The 15693-nt window shown below is 49.5% G+C and overlaps 1 protein-coding gene across 1 annotated transcript; it reads left to right on the top strand.

The window, feature by feature from the left end:
- Nucleotides 1-1879: 1879 nt before the first annotated feature.
- On the top strand, nt 1880-12783 carry UTP23 (UTP23 small subunit processome component). Its single transcript, XM_044294138.1, has 3 exons — nt 1880-2195; nt 5672-5846; nt 11850-12783. Exons 1-3 carry the CDS (start codon nt 2008-2010, stop codon nt 12219-12221), a joined length of 735 nt encoding a protein of 244 aa, XP_044150073.1. The 5' UTR covers nt 1880-2007; the 3' UTR covers nt 12222-12783.
- Nucleotides 12784-15693: the final 2910 nt, after the last annotated feature.

Here is a 15693-nt window from a genome sequence, read left to right as displayed (position 1 = left end):
AGAAATATGGACTGAATTCACACCTGTAAAAGTGTAATCTGCAGTGTCAGAACCTTTCAGCAGGTAGTCAGCCGGCAGCACTCAGTCACCAGGAGGTAGTCAGTCACTGGCAGGTAGTCAGTCACTGGCAGGTAGTCAGCCGGCAGCAGTCAGTCACCAGGAGGTAGTCAGTCACTGGCAGGTAGTCAGCCGGCAGCAGTCAGTCACCAGGAGGTAGTCAGTCACTGGCAGGTAGTCAGCCGGCAGCAGTCAGTCACCAGTAGGTAGTCAGCCGGCAGCAGTCAGTCACCAGGAGGTAGTCAGTCACTGGCAGGTAGTCAGCCGGCAGCAGTCAGTCACCGGCAGGTAGTCAGCCGGCAGCAGTCAGTCACCAGGAGGTAGTCAGTCACTGGCAGGTAGTCAGCCGGCAGCAGTCAGTCACCAGGAGGTAGTCAGCCGGCAGCAGTCAGTCACCAGGAGGTAGTCAGTCACTGGCAGGTAGTCAGCCGGCAGCAGTCAGTCACCGGCAGCAGTCAGTCACCAGGAGGTAGTCAGTCACCGGCAGGTAGTCAGCCGGCAGCAGTCAGTCACCAGGAGGTAGTCAGTCACCGGCAGGTAGTCAGCCGGCAGCAGTCAGTCACCAGGAAGTAGTCAGTCACCGGCAGGTAGTCAATCATTGCCGGGATGTCAGTCACCGGCAGGTAGTCAGCCGGCAGCAGTCAGTCATCAGGAGGTAGTCAGTCACCGGCAGGTAGTCAATCATTGCCGGGATGTCAGTCACCAGGAGGTAGTCAGCCGGCAGCAGTCAGTCATCAGGAGGTAGTCAGTCACCGGCAGGTAGTCAATCATTGCCGGGATGTCAGTCACCGGCAGGTAGTCAGCCGGCAGCAGTCACTAGGAGGTAGTCAGCTGGCAGCAGTCAGTCATCAGGAGGTAGTCAGTCACCGGCAGGTAGTCAGCCGGCAGCAGTCAGTCATCAGGAGGTAGTCAGTCACCGGCAGGTAGTCAGTCACCAGCAGGTAGTCAGTCACCGGCAGGTAGTCAGCCGGCAGCAGTCAGTCATCAGGAGGTAGTCAGTCACCGGCAGGTAGTCAATCATTGCCGGGATGTCAGTCACCAGGAGGTAGTCAGTCACTGGCAGGTAGTCAGCCGGCAGCAGTCAGTCACCAGGAGGTAGTCAGTCACTGGCAGGTAGTCAATCATTGCCGGGATGTCAGTCACCAGGAGGTAGTCAGCCGGCAGCAGTCAGTCATCAGGAGGTAGTCAGTCACCGGCAGGTAGTCAGTCACCAGCAGGTAGTCAGTCACCGGCAGGTAGTCAGCCGGCAGCAGTCAGTCATCAGGAGGTAGTCAGTCACCGGCAGGTAGTCAATCATTGCCGGGATGTCAGTCACCGGCAGGTAGTCAGCCGGCAGCAGTCACTAGGAGGTAGTCAGCCGGCAGCAGTCAGTCATCAGGAGGTAGTCAGTCACCAGCAGGTAGTCAGCCATCTGCAGGTAGTCAGTTGCCAGCAGGCAATAAGCCGCCGACAAGTAGTCATCGCCAGGATGTCAGGGGCCGTCAGGTAGTCAGTCATCGGCAGGTAGTCACCGGCAGGTAGTCAGCCATCAGCAGGTAGTCAGTCATTGCCAGGAGGTTGTCACTAGTTTATATTCACACAGACATTTATTTTTCTTTTTTCCTCCCCATTTTATAGTTCTTTGTGGGTGGCCCCAGGTTCTCTGACAGGAATGTCTCCACACTGTGCAGCAGGGGATGTGTGTGGCCACAATACGTCTGCCCTCCGCTCACAACTGCTGAGCCTTGTAGTTCCACTCCGTCTCCCAGGTCACGTAGCTCCTGTATAACGGACGCTCGTTCCTATGGTCGCGCCTTCACCAGGTCACATGATCAGTCAGCCTTTAGTGGGCGTGTTTTGTTCTGGGAGATCGGTCGTGACGTAATTCCGGGACACGGCGCCCACGTGTTGAGAGCGCTGCTTCTCGGGTGTGCGTGACGTCACGGTACGGAACCGGGTGACTTGCCCGCTATGAAGATCACCAGGCAAAAACATGCCAAGAAGCACCTGAGCTTCTACAAGCACAACTTCCGCTTCCGGGAGCCGTACCAGGTGCTGGTGGACGGGACCTTCTGCCAGGCGGCTCTGAAGAACCAGATCCAGATCAAGGAGCAGCTGCCCAAGTATCTGATGGGGGAAGTGCAGCTCTGCACAACCCAGTAAGTGCTGACGTGGCGCCGCTGCCAGTCTGTTGCGTTTTACCTCTCTGTAGCATTTTGCCGCAGCCTGTCCGTGGCGCAGTTGCGTTTTGCCACAGCCTGTCCGTGGCGCAGTTGCGTTTTGCCACAGCCTGTCCGTGGCGCAGTTGCGTTTTGCCACAGCCTGTCCGTGGCGCAGTTGCGTTTTGCCACAGCCTGTCCGTGGCGCAGTTGCGTTTTGCCGCAGCCTGTCTGTGGCGCCGTTGCGTTTTGCCGCAGCCTGTCCGTGGCGCCGTTGCGTTTTGCCGCAGCCTGTCTGTGGCGCGTTGCGTTTTGCCGCAGCCTGTCCGTGGCGCTGTTGCGTTTTGCCGCAGCCTGTCCGTGGCGCTGTTGCGTTTTGCCGCAGCCTGTCCGTGGCGCTGTTGCGTTTTGCCGCAGCCTGTCCGTGGCGCTGTTGCGTTTTGCCGCAGCCTGTCCGTGGCGCTGTTGCGTTTTGCCGCAGCCTGTCCGTGGCGCTGTTGCGTTTTGCCGCAGCCTGTCCGTGGCGCTGTTGCGTTTTGCCGCAGCCTGTCCGTGGCGCTGTTGCGTTTTGCTGCAGCCTGTCCGTGGCGCTGTTGCGTTTTGCCGCAGCCTGTCCGTGGCGCTGTTGCGTTTTGCCGCAGCCTGTCCGTGGCGCTGTTGCGTTTTGCCGCAGCCTGTCCGTGGCGCTGTTGCGTTTTGCCGCAGCCTGTCCGTGGCGCTGTTGCGTTTTGCCGCAGCCTGTCCGTGGCGCTGTTGCGTTTTGCCGCAGCCTGTCCGTGGCGCTGTTGCGTTTTGCCGCAGCCTGTCCGTGGCGCTGTTGCGTTTTGCCGCAGCCTGTCCGTGGCGCTGTTGCGTTTTGCCGCAGCCTGTCCGTGGCGCTGTTGCGTTTTGCCGCAGCCTGTCCGTGGCGCTGTTGCGTTTTGCCGCAGCCTGTCCGTGGCGCTGTTGCGTTTTGCCGCAGCCTGTCCGTGGCGCTGTTGCGTTTTGCCGCAGCCTGTCCGTGGCGCTGTTGCGTTTTGCCGCAGCCTGTCCGTGGCGCCGTTGCGTTTTGCCGCAGCCTGTCCGTGGCGCCGTTGCGTTTTGCCGCAGCCTGTCCGTGGCGCCGTTGCGTTTTGCCGCAGCCTGTCTGTGGCGCCGTTGCGTTTTGCCGCAGCCTGTCTGTGGCGCGTTGCGTTTTGCCGCAGCCTGTCTGTGGCGCGTTGCGTTTTGCCGCAGCCTGTCCGTGGCGCGTTGCGTTTTGCCGCAGCCTGTCCGTGGCGCTGTTGCGTTTTGCCGCAGCCTGTCCGTGGCGCTGTTGCGTTTTGCCGCAGCCTGTCCGTGGCGCTGTTGCGTTTTGCCGCAGCCTGTCCGTGGCGCTGTTGCGTTTTGCCGCAGCCTGTCCGCGGCGCCGTTGCGTTTTGCCGCAGCCTGTCCGCGGCGCCGTGGCATTTTGCTGGTTTGTGGCACCTCTGTCTTTTGCTCTACCAGTCCACGGCGCTGTGGTGTTTTGCCGCTGTCAGTTTGCGGCACTCCATTCTGTAGTGCTGCTGCATTTTGTCGCTCCCGCTGTCTAGAGCTGCACTCACTCTCCTGCTTCCTATTGGAAACCGCCAAGCAGTCTCTTGTCGAGACAGGCCCTTAAAGGAGTTGTCTGAGATTGTATTTATCATGTGATGGTAGGACCGGTATTGGCCGCCAGGACCTTCTCTGTACCTCTGCAGCCAACCATTGGCCTCAGCGGTCTTGCGCCATACACTGTATAAAGAAGACTCTTCCCAGAATGTAAATCCCTTGAACTACAGGTCCTTCTAAAAAAAATTGCATATTGTGATAAAGTTCATTATTTTCTGTAATGTACTGATAAACATTAGACTTTCATATATTTTAGATTCATTACACACCAACTGAAGTAGTTCAAGCCTTTTATTGTTTTAATATTGATGATTTTGGCATACAGCTCATGAAAACCCCAAATTCCTATCTCAAAAAATTAGCATATCATGAAAAGGTTCTCTAAACGAGCTATTAACCTAATCATCTGAATCAACTAATTAACTCTAAACACCTGCAAAATATTCCTGAGGCTTTTAAAAACTCCCAGCCTGGTTCATTACTCAAAACCGCAATCATGGGTAAGACTGCCGACCTGACTGCTGTCCAGAAGGCCATCATTGACACCCTCAAGCAAGAGGGTAAGACACAGAAAGCCTATTCGTTCAGAAATTTCTGTTCCCAGAGTGCTGTATCAAGGCACCTCAGTGGGAAGTCTGTGGGAAGGAAAAAGTGTGGCAGAAAACGCTGCACAACGAGAAGAGGTGACCGGACCCTGAGGAAGATTGTGGAGAAGGACCGATTCCAGACCTTGGGGGACCTGCGGAAGCAGTGGACTGAGTCTGGAGTAGAAACATCCAGAGCCACCGTGTACAGGCGTGTGCAGGAAATGGGCTACAGGTGCCGCATTCCCCAGAAACAGCGACAGAAGCGCCTGACCTGGGCTACAGAGAAGCAGCACTGGACTGTTGCATGTCATTCGGAAATCAAGGTGCCAGAGTCTGGAGGAAGACTGGGGAGAGGGAAATGCCAAAATGCCTGAAGTCCAGTGTCAAGTACCCACAGTCAGTGATGGTCTGGGGTGCCATGTCAGCTGCTGGTGTTGGTCCACTGTGTTTTATCAAGGGCAGGGTCAATGCAGCTAGCTATCAGGAGATTTTGGAGCACTTCATGCTTCCATCTGCTGAAAAGCTTTATGGAGATGAAGATTTCATTTTTCAGCACGACCTGGCACCTGCTCACAGTGCCAAAACCACTGGTAAATGGTTTATTGACCATGGTATTACTGTGCTCAATTGGCCTGCCAACTCTCCTGACCTGAACCCCATAGAGAATCTGTGGGATATTGGGAAGAGAAAGTTGAGAGACGCAAGACCCAACACTCTGGATGAGCTTAAGGCCGCTATGGAAGCATCCTGGGCCTCCATAACACCTCAGCAGTGCCACAGGCTGATTGCCTCCATGCCACGCCGCATTGAAGCAGCCATTTCTGCAAAAGGATTCCCGACCAAGTATTGAGTGCAGAACTGAACATTATTATTTAAAGGTTGACTTTTTTTGTATTAAAAACACTTTTCTTTTATTGGTCGGATTAAATATGCTAATTTTTTTAGATAGGAATTTTGGGTTTTCATGAGCTGTATGCCAAAATCATCAATATTAAAACAATAAAAGGCTTGAACTACTTCAGTTGGTGTGTAATGAATCTAAAATATATGAAAGTCTAATGTTTATCAGTACATTACAGAAAATAATGAACTTTATCACAATATGCTAATTTTTTGAAAAGGACCTGTAGATCTGTGCCCACAGGGAATAAAGAGAAACCTGAGCTCTGAAGTCTGCAGAATTGTGCATGCAGCTCTGGAGTCTGTGGCTCAGTAGATGATGAGCAGTGTCCGTATTCTGTCCAGTGTCGCTATATGACGTGATCTTTCTTTTCCTAGCTGTGTTATTAAGGAGCTGGAGTCCTTGGGGACGGAAGTGTATGGAGCCAAATTAATCGCCCAAAGATTTCAAGTGCGGAGCTGCGGTCACTCCCAGAGCCCTCTTGGCGGCTCGGCGTGCCTGTTATCCATGGTTGCAGATGGCAACTCTCACCATTACTTCGTCGCCACCCAGGTATCTGTGAGACAACAATCTATTGCACCGGCGGCTCGCTGCCTGCTTCCAGTTTAGTTGCTATGGAGAAATAGGAGACTTGCGGGTGATGGTGGGGGATGTGAAAGTATAATGGTCGGCGGGGGTTGGGATATATACGGTAACCCTGAGGAACATGGACATGAAATTAGGGTTGTCACGACACCAACATTTTGATTGGATTTTGATACCATAAAAAACGTATTGCAATACTTGATACCACTCGGAGAAAATAAAACGCCAAAAAAGCCGCGTGCATTCCGCATTTTATGGAACATCCGGCCCATAATAGAACCGTCCTATCCTATTTTTGGGGGGGACAAGGTGACAAAAAATGGTGAATCGCACAGTTTCCCCCCCGTGTTACGGCATTCACTGCATAGAACCTATTTTTTTATGTTTTAATAGTTAGGACTTTTCGGACAAGGCGATATGTAATAGGTTTATTGTGTATATATTTTTATATGTAAAATTGGGAAAGGGGATGATTTAAACTAAACTTAAGCGTAATTAAACGTTTATAACAATTTTTAATATGTTGTCCCTAACCCCCTAAAAATCTTTTTCTAATATACTTTATTTATTAACTTTCTATTTTTACAGTACTTTTTCACCCCTAAAGCTCACCATTCACTGGTGCGCTAAAACTCTGTCCTCCCTACACCGCTGACAGCTGAGCGGAGTACCGAGTACTCATTTTATGAATGGTCCGCAGCGCAGGGAGTACGGGCAGAAGCGCTCATTACTGCTCCTGCCCGTGCTCTTTGGACTATTACTAACTGCTGGCATAGCACATGGGTACCCTGTACCCACCTACTATGCCAGGATTAGCTGAGCAGGGCGGGCTCCAGCTTCTTAGGTACTCTTTAATTTATTTTGGTGTTTTTTGTTTGTTTGTTTTGTTTTTTACTTTTTATTTGGTACCTATTCGCCCCCATAGGGGCTAGAACCTGGGATCTTTTCATCCCCTGTCCTATTTGCCCTGATAGATCTCTATTAGGATGAATAGGACTTCACACTCTCCTTGCTGCTCTGGGCTTTGTGCACACAGCATCAGGGATATTACCATGACAGCCATGAAAGGTTCCAGTAGCGTCCTGGCTGCCATGGTAACTGATCAGGGCCCCGAGATTACACTGCTGGGGCTCTGATCAGAAGCTGCCGCTGCCACCAATGAAGATACTGAGGGGAGGGGACCCTGTGGCCACTGTCATCAATGTGGTGTAGCGCAGAAATGGCAAATCCCAGTATCGAATTGATCCAGGTACAAAACTATCGATTGGGTATCAATAATTCGATACCCGGTGCAGCCCTCCATGAAATACTGTTAGGCCCCATTCATATGACCCTATTTTTGGTCCGCATCCGATCCGCATTTTTTGCAGATTGGTTGCAGACCCATTCATTTCAATGGGTCCTCAAAAAATGCAGTCAACAGTCCATGTGCTGTCCGCATCCGTATGTCCATTCCTTCCGTAGTCCCACAAAAAATAACATGTCCTATTCTTATCTGTTTTGTGAACAGTAATAGGCATTGTTAAAACGGATCCGTAAAAAAAAGCCACGGATGTCACACAGACATCATCCGTATTTTTTTTTTAGCACATCCGCATTTTACGGACCGCAAAATACATACGGTTGAATGCACCCTTAGGGTCCCACTTTTGCGGCGTATATCTGGCACAGATTCTGTCACACGCCATGGTGCTGCAGAATCTGCGACCTCTCTTTTGCTTACGCCAAGTCTAAAAAAAAGTGGAAGGGGCCGGAAGACCTGTCTCATTTGCCTTGTTTTAGGGGTAAATGGTCTAAATGTAAGACGTCAATAAATCTGTAGTGGAGAGGCTGGTGCCTCTACATAACCCGGATCCACGGACAGGTATAGGGGATATTAAGACCTGCATCTAAAACGCCGGTCAATGTGCCCCCTTAGGCCCCTTTTTACACAAGCGAGTATTCCGCGCAGGTGCAATGCATGATACGAACGCATTGTGCCCGCATGTAATCCGGACCCATTCATTTCAAGGGATCTGTGTACATGAGCAATGTTTTTTACGCATCACTTGTGCGTTTGTGTGAAAATCGCAGCATGTTCTATATTCTGTGATTTTTCACACAATGCTGGCCCCATAGAAATGAAAAGGGCTGAGTGAAAATTGCATCCGCGAACAAGTGCGGGTGCGATGCGTTTTTCACAGATGGTTGCTAAGAGATGTTGTTTGTAAACATTCAGTTTTTTATCACGCGCGTGAAAAACGCATTAAATTGCATTGCACCTGCGTGATAAAAACTGAACGCAATCGCAGACAAAACTGAATGAACTTGCATTTTTCACTGAACGCATCCACAACGCATCTCGACCTAATCCGCTCACGCTTGTCTGCGAGGGGCCTTAGTCTGGGAAAGTTGGGTGATCATTGGGATGGTCTCAGCTTTTCTTTCTGAGATGTCAAATCTAGGAAAAGCTGGAGAGCAACTACAGGAGCTGCGAGGGTGGCCATATTGGGCGTCGCTCTACTCTTCCAGATTTTCAGCCAATCACTGGCCACAGCAGTCCTTAAGGAGTTAACCAGTTGGGGAGGAACAGTGTATAGCGGCTATCAAAGAAAAGGACATGTCCTATTTTTGTTAATTTTCACGGCCTGGCGGAGCCTACAGAAATCAATGGGCCTGTTTTTAATTGGTCTAATGGCCGTTAAAAACTGTGTTTAAAAAAAAAAAAAAAAAAGGGGGGAGGGGGGGAATTTCAGAGGTTAAAATAAAAAATATAGATTTGTTTAGTGGCTGCACCAACACGAAAAATCGTAGATTAGGTTAGGGTTCAGAACGGATCCGTTTGCATTACCATGAAGAAGAAAAAATAAAAATAAATTTTGTATTTTTTTTTTTTTTTGTTTGTTTTGTTCATGGTAATGCAAACGGATCCGTTTTGACTTGGGGTACTTTCACACTTGCGTTTTTCTTTTCCGGCATAGAGTTCCGTCACAGGGGCTCTATACCGGAAAATAACTGATCAGGCATATCCCCATGCATTCTGAATGGAGAGTAATCCGTTCAGTTTGCATCAGGATGTCTTCAGTTCAGTCGTTTTGACTGATCAGGCAAAAGAGAAAACCGTAGCATGCTACGGTTTTATCTCCGGCGAAAAAAACTGAAGACTTGCCTGAATGCCGGATCCGGCATTTTTTTCCATAGGAATGTATTAGTGCCGGATCCGGCATTCAAAATACCGGAATGCCGGATCCGTCCTTCCGGTCTGCGCATGCGCAGACCTTTAAAAAAAAAAAAACGGATCCGTTTTGCCTGATGACACCGGAAAAACGGATCCGGTATTGCAATGCATTTTTCTGACTGATCAGGATCCTGATCAGTCAGAAAAATGCCTGATCAGTCAGAAAAAATGACATCCGTTTGCATACAGTTTGCCTGATCAGGCAGTCAGTTCAGGCAACGGAACTGCCTGCCGGAATCAAACAACGCAAGTGTGAAAGTACCCTTACACTGAAAGTCAATGGGGGACAGTTCCTTTTTTAATTGCACCATATTGTGTCAGTGAAAACGTTTCCGTCCCTGTTGACTTACATTGTAAGTCAGGACGGATCCGTTTGGCTCTGCATCGTAAGGCGGACATCAAAACGTTGCTTGCAGTGTTTTGGTGTCCGCCTCCAGAGCGGAATAGAGGCTGAACGGAGGCAAACTGATGCATTCTGAGCGGATCCTTATCCATTCAGAATGCATTGGGGCTAAACTGATCCGTTTTTGGCCGCTTGTGAGAGCCCTGAAACGGATCTCACAAGCGTACCCAGAAACAGCAGTGTGAAAGTAGCCTTAGTTTGATTATCGTAGGTTGATTCTGTGTTTGTTAGACCATTTTAGCTGTGAAGAGGAGGCATGTGATCTCTGCTGAGTCAAATTCAGTTTTGAGAACTGCAAAAGTAAACCAAGCATCTGTGATAATATCTTGTAGGCAGAGAAACTGCCCAATAATCTTACAAAAACCTCTGGAAGAGCATGACATTGTGAATGAATTAATTTATTTACCAAAAAAATTAAACATATACAGCCTTATTCTACATAATTAAAAAACAAATCTTTATTTCATGATGGAATAACCTTTGGATGGTAATATATTTTCCTCCAAAAAGGATTTTATATAAAAAAAAATAAAAAAATCATTGATTGGGGCTGGGGCGGGGCTGGGCTGGGCTGGGGCTGGGCGATATGGCCTAAAATCTATATTGCAATATAATTTGAAGCATGTGCGATATATTATTTTCTTCTGTATGTATACAAATTACATGGCCAACTTTATCCACGTCCCCCAGCCAGCGCCATCAGCCCCATGCCATTGCCACCATCATCCATGTCCCCCAGCCAGCGCCATCAGCCCCATGCCATTGCCACCATCATCCACGTCCCCCAGCCAGCGCCATCAGCCCCATGCCGTTGCCACCATCATCCACGTCCCCCAGCCAGCGCCATCAGCCCCATGCCGTTGCCACCATCATCCACATCCCCCAGCCAGCACCATCAGCCCCATGCCGTTGCCACCATCATCCACGTCCCCAAGCCAGCGCCATCAGCCCCATGCCGTTGCCACCATCATCCACGTCCCCCAGCCAGCGCCATCAGCCCCATGCCGTTGCCACCATCATCCACGTCCCCCAGCCAGCACCATCAGCCCCATGCCATTGCCACCATCATCCACGTCCCCAAGCCAGCGCCATCAGCCCCATGCCATTGCCACCATCATCCACGTCCCCCAGCCAGAGCCATCAGCCCCATGCCATTGCCACCATCATCCACGTCCCCCAGCCAGCGCCATCAGCCCCATGCCATTGCCACCATCATCCACGTCCCCCAGCCAGCGCCATCAGCCCCATGCCATTGCCACCATCATCCACGTCCCCCAGCCAGCGCCATCAGCCCCATGCCATTGCCACCACCATCCACGTCCCCCAGCCAGCGCCATCAGCCCCATGCCATTGCCACCACCATCCACGTCCCCCAGCCAGCGCCATCAGCCCCATGCCATTGCCAACTTCAGCCCCATGCCATTGCCAGTTTGCCGCCATCATCATGTCCCCCAGCTAGTGCCATGGAAAAGCTGTTCCTTTCTGCAAAATACAGAATGCACACGGATGTCATCCGTATTTTTAGCGAATCCGTTTTTTTGCAGACTGCAAAATACATACGCTCGTGTGCAAGAGGCCTTGTGCTGTACAGCCTCTCTGGGGGGTGTATTTTCCACTGTAACTGGGGCTACTATGTCAGCCCCAGTTACAGGAGAAATCAATAGTAAAAAAATAAAAATAAATGAAGTTAAATATCCCCCATAGGTCTTGTATGACCTTATGGGGGACACAAAGTGTAAAAAAAATTAAAAAGTGTTTTGGAAAAAAATAATAATAATCCCCCCCCCCAAATCCTTTATGTAACAATTGTTAAAAATTGAAGGGGGAAAAAAAGGAAAATACATAAGAAAATACATATTTTGTATCACCGCATCTGCAACGACCGACTCTATAACAATATCACATGATCTACCCCATCAGGGGAACGCCGTAAAAAAATAAACATTGCGCCAAAACAGATTTTTTTATTTTTATTTAGTGAGCTCACCTCACAAAAAACATAATGTTAACCAGTCAAAGTCGTATGTACCCCAAAATGGTAGCAATAAAAACGTCACCTCATCCCGCAAAAAATTTACCATTAACATGAAGTACAATGTGTCACGAGAAAACAGTCTCAGAATGGCTTGGAAAAGGAAAAGCGTTCCAAAGTTATTACATTACCACATAAAGTGACACATGTCAGATTTACTAAATTAGGCCTGGTCAGGAAGGGGGTAAGTGGCCCGGTCTGGAAGTGGTTAAGTTGCAAAAACTACTATTTACTGGTAACGTAACATTTTATATTTTTTGCACATTGTACATTTTGCACTTTTTACATTATGTAACACATTTGAATTTTATTTCCCAGGACCATGAACTTGCAAACAAAGTGAAAAAAAAGGCAGGCATCCCCCTGATGTTCATTATTCAGAACACAATGGTGCTGGACAAACCGTCCCCCAAGTCTGTGGCCCATGTCCAAGCTGTGCAAGCCGGTCAGCTACTCCCCGAGCATCATAAACACAGCATTGAGCATTTGAAAGACGAGCAGGGGATCCCACTGATCACAGAGCGCAGGGGGAGGAAGAGGAAACGTGTCGGGGGTCCTAACCCCTTGAGCTGCTTGAAGAAAAAGAAAAATGATCCAAAACCCACAAGACCAGCTCCTGAGCAACAGAAGAGAAAGAGGAAAAGAAAGCGGAACAAGCCCTCGGGAAATCCCACCCCACAGACTGCCTAACGGAGCCGAGACCCCCAAGTTAACAGCTTTGGAGTTGATATTTTTTAAAACAAATTGTATGAGATTAGAAAAACATGGCTGCTTTTTTCTAGAAACAGCGCCACTCTTGTTCATTGGCAGTTTCTGGTATTACAGCTCGGCTTCGTTCACTGGAATACCATACACAACCCTATGTCACGCTTTTCTAATCTCGCCCCCATAGCTTTTATGGAATTGTATTCATTTCAGTAAAGGATGGCCTTGTTCACTCTAGCCCTGACACTGTGTACACAATTATGGTATTTTGCTCATTCCGTGCACATTACTAATGCATTTTGCTTCCTCCATGGTCGAGTCCATTTGTCTCCAACTGGTATCCTGCGGCTGGGAGTCGTAGTTTCTCCACAACCTCTGGAGACGCCAATGGTTTAGACAATGGGAACTGAACAGTTTGGACTTCAGGCTGATACATAGCTTTTAACAGTTTAACCGTATAAATATAAGCAAAAATCTTTTCTTTCACTGAATGCAAGCGGAGATCTTGACTGTGGTGAGTAATTAAAACACAAAGTGGTATGAGAAAGTTGAAGAACTTTTTATAATACATTTTAAAGGGGTTTTCTGGGATTCAATATATTGATGGCCTATCCTCAGGATAGGTCATCAATATCTTATCTGTGGGGGTCTGACTCATCTCAGGTTAATTTGCATATGTATCAAATCGTTTTTTTTTTACACAATAAAAGCACACAGAGCTATGGGGACTGGGTATTGCGGATGTGCTAGCGGCCATCTAGCAACCCATGGCCTCAGCTCTATACCCAAAATCCCGGTGACAGGTTCCCTTTAATGTTTTTGTGTGTTGTTAAAATATATCAACACTATCCACTATAACAGTGACATCTACAGCCCCCCGCCCCAAAACAGTGACCTCCACAGCTCCCGACCCCTTAACACTGGACCGCGCCCCCCGCAGTGCCCGTCCCTTAAACTTGGACCTCCACAGCAGCCCACCCCCTTAACTTCGACCTTTTACAGCAGCCTTCCCCTTTTAACAGTGAGTTTCACAGCACACCACCCCCTTGACAGTGACCTCCACAGGGGCCCGCCCGCTTAACAGTGGCCTAACCGAATCAGGGGCGTGTCCTTTAGAACAGCTCGCCCAAAGACAGCAGCACTGTACTGTCTGAGTGTGAGCTGCAGGGAGAAAGTCACCCTCCCTCCCCTGCAGCTGACAGAAGTAGATTTTTATCTTCATTTTTTTCAATCCCTGTCGGCTCAGGAGTGAGAGGGAGAGTGGCCTAACCAGTTCTGGGCGTGGCTTAGCGGGACCCAGAAGTTTATTTTTAACCTAATTTTTTTTCAATCTGTCAGCTGAGGGGTAGGAGGGGGTATGGCCTAACTGGATCAGGGCGGGGCCTGGGCGCAGGGTTTTAAGTCTTTTGAGGGTGGACACATTGTGACAGGGGGCGTGTCTGGGCTCCTTCTTACTGGCTCATTTGCATACCAAATAAACTAGATTTTCAGAGGATAAAAACATCTATTGCTGGAACAAATCTAGAAATAAGGTACTAAGTGCTATTAGGCCATGGCTTTACTTCAATAGCGATTATCCTGGTGACAGATTTAATTTAAAGCTCTCCTACAGCAGTGAAAAAAAATGGCTGGGTTGTTATGGAAACCTGGAGTAAAACTGTATGTGGAGGCTGGAGGACCTGCGCGCTTCTATTGGCTGATAAGGGTTATGTGACCAAGCTTCTATTGGCTAATGCATTTTTGGGGAATATTTTTTGGGAGCGGTACGTCCTAGAGAGCTGAGACCCGGTCTAAAACCTTCCCAGACACCTGACGTACCTTTGTGCCAAATTTCATGATTGTAAATGCGACGGTGCGGATTCCTTTAGCGGACATACACTCAGCTTTATATATTACATTACAGCTGTTTGAGACGGTGCTGCCTAGAGAACCTTATATGTGTGTATAGTGTATAATATTCCATAGTCTGTCTGCTGTAGGCTTTCAGCAGTACATTTAACCCCTTTCCTTCTAACGATAAGGAGCAGACTCTGCTTGTTCTGCCTCAATCTGTACAGCAAAGCTCACAAGTGACCTATAGGAAACAAGAAGCATTAACTGTGTGCCCGCTAGTAGGCATCGATTTCTAATGGTAATCTGTTTTCCCTTAGTCTGTTCCCCCTTAACAGAAGCACAATATGGGGCATTTGTGCCCCAGTGAACTGGTAGGACAGCTAATGACTAGGGGTGCACCGAAATGAAAATTCTGGTCCGAAACTTCAGGATGCCCTTGACCGAAAACCGAAACTGCCTTTTTGCCCAAATACTTTTAAAATACTTTTTTTAAATTATATTTATAACAGTGCCATCCACAGACCTCCACCCACCCCATAAGTGCCATCCACAGACCCCCCCCCACCCCATAACAGTGCCATCCACAGACCCCCCCCCACCTCATAACAGTGCCATCCACAGACCCCCCCCACCTCATAACAGTGCCATCCACAGACCCCCCCCACCTCATAACAGTGCCATCCACATACCCCCCCCCCCCCACCTCATAACAGTGCCATCCACAGACCCCCCCCACCTCATAACAGTGCCATCCACAGACCCCCCCCCCACCTCATAACAGTGCCATCCACAGACCCCCCCCACCTCATAACAGTGCCATCCACAGACCCCCCCCACCTCATAACAGTGCCATCCACAGACCCCCCCCACCTCATAACAGTGCCATCCACAGACCCCCCCCACCTCATAACAGTGCCATCCACAGACCCCCCCCCCCCCCACCTCATAACAGTGCCATCCACAGACCCCCCCCACCTCATAACAGTGCCATCCACAGACCCCCACCCACCCCATAACAGTGCCATCCACAGACCCCCCCCCATTGCCGCTCCAGTACAGACTAGTTATAAAATGTGTACAATTAATAAGCATTCTATTCATGAGGCCCCCTCTGCAGTAGAACATTCAATATAGCCACATCCTACTCACAGGGCTGTTATCTTAATGCTGGCCGGCCGGGCAGACGAGCGGCAGCGTCACGACTGACGTCACATGCCTGCGCCGCCTCCTTCATTCAGAAAGTAGGCCGGGCACATGACGTCAGTCATGTACACATTTTATAACTACTGGAGCTGGGGGCCGGAGCACAGTGAACGCACCGGCCCCCAGCTCCTCCTCCCAGTCCCTCCCCGCTGATACATTGTAGCCTGCGATGCTGGAGCATGGCAGGCTGCGATGTCAAAAGGTGGCGGAACGCCGTTCCGCCAGAAAAAAAGCCCTGTATATAACCAACCATATCTTCTGCCGATATGTACCAATATTGGCCGAAATGGATTAGGCCCATTTTCGGCCGCCGGAATTTCGGTGCACCCCTACTAATGACATAATAAATGAATCCACCTATAGGAAATGCACCCTCCCTCCCTACCTACAATGTGTTAATTATAAAGAACACAACTGCTGC

The sequence above is a fragment of the Bufo gargarizans genome, chromosome 5, assembly GCF_014858855.1.
Source record: "Bufo gargarizans isolate SCDJY-AF-19 chromosome 5, ASM1485885v1, whole genome shotgun sequence".
NCBI lineage: Eukaryota > Metazoa > Chordata > Amphibia > Anura > Bufonidae > Bufo > Bufo gargarizans.
This window is presented reverse-complemented; position numbering and strand designations above follow the sequence as displayed.

Coding starts and splice junctions, on each gene's coding strand:
- UTP23 (XM_044294138.1), top strand. CDS start 2,008: ATGAAGATCACCAGGCAAAAACATGCCAAGAAGCACCTGAGCTTCTAC. Junction 2,196..5,671: donor GTGCAGCTCTGCACAACCCA/GTAAGTGCTGAC, acceptor TTCTTTTCCTAG/CTGTGTTATTAAGGAGCTGG. Junction 5,847..11,849: donor ATTACTTCGTCGCCACCCAG/GTATCTGTGAGA, acceptor TTTATTTCCCAG/GACCATGAACTTGCAAACAA.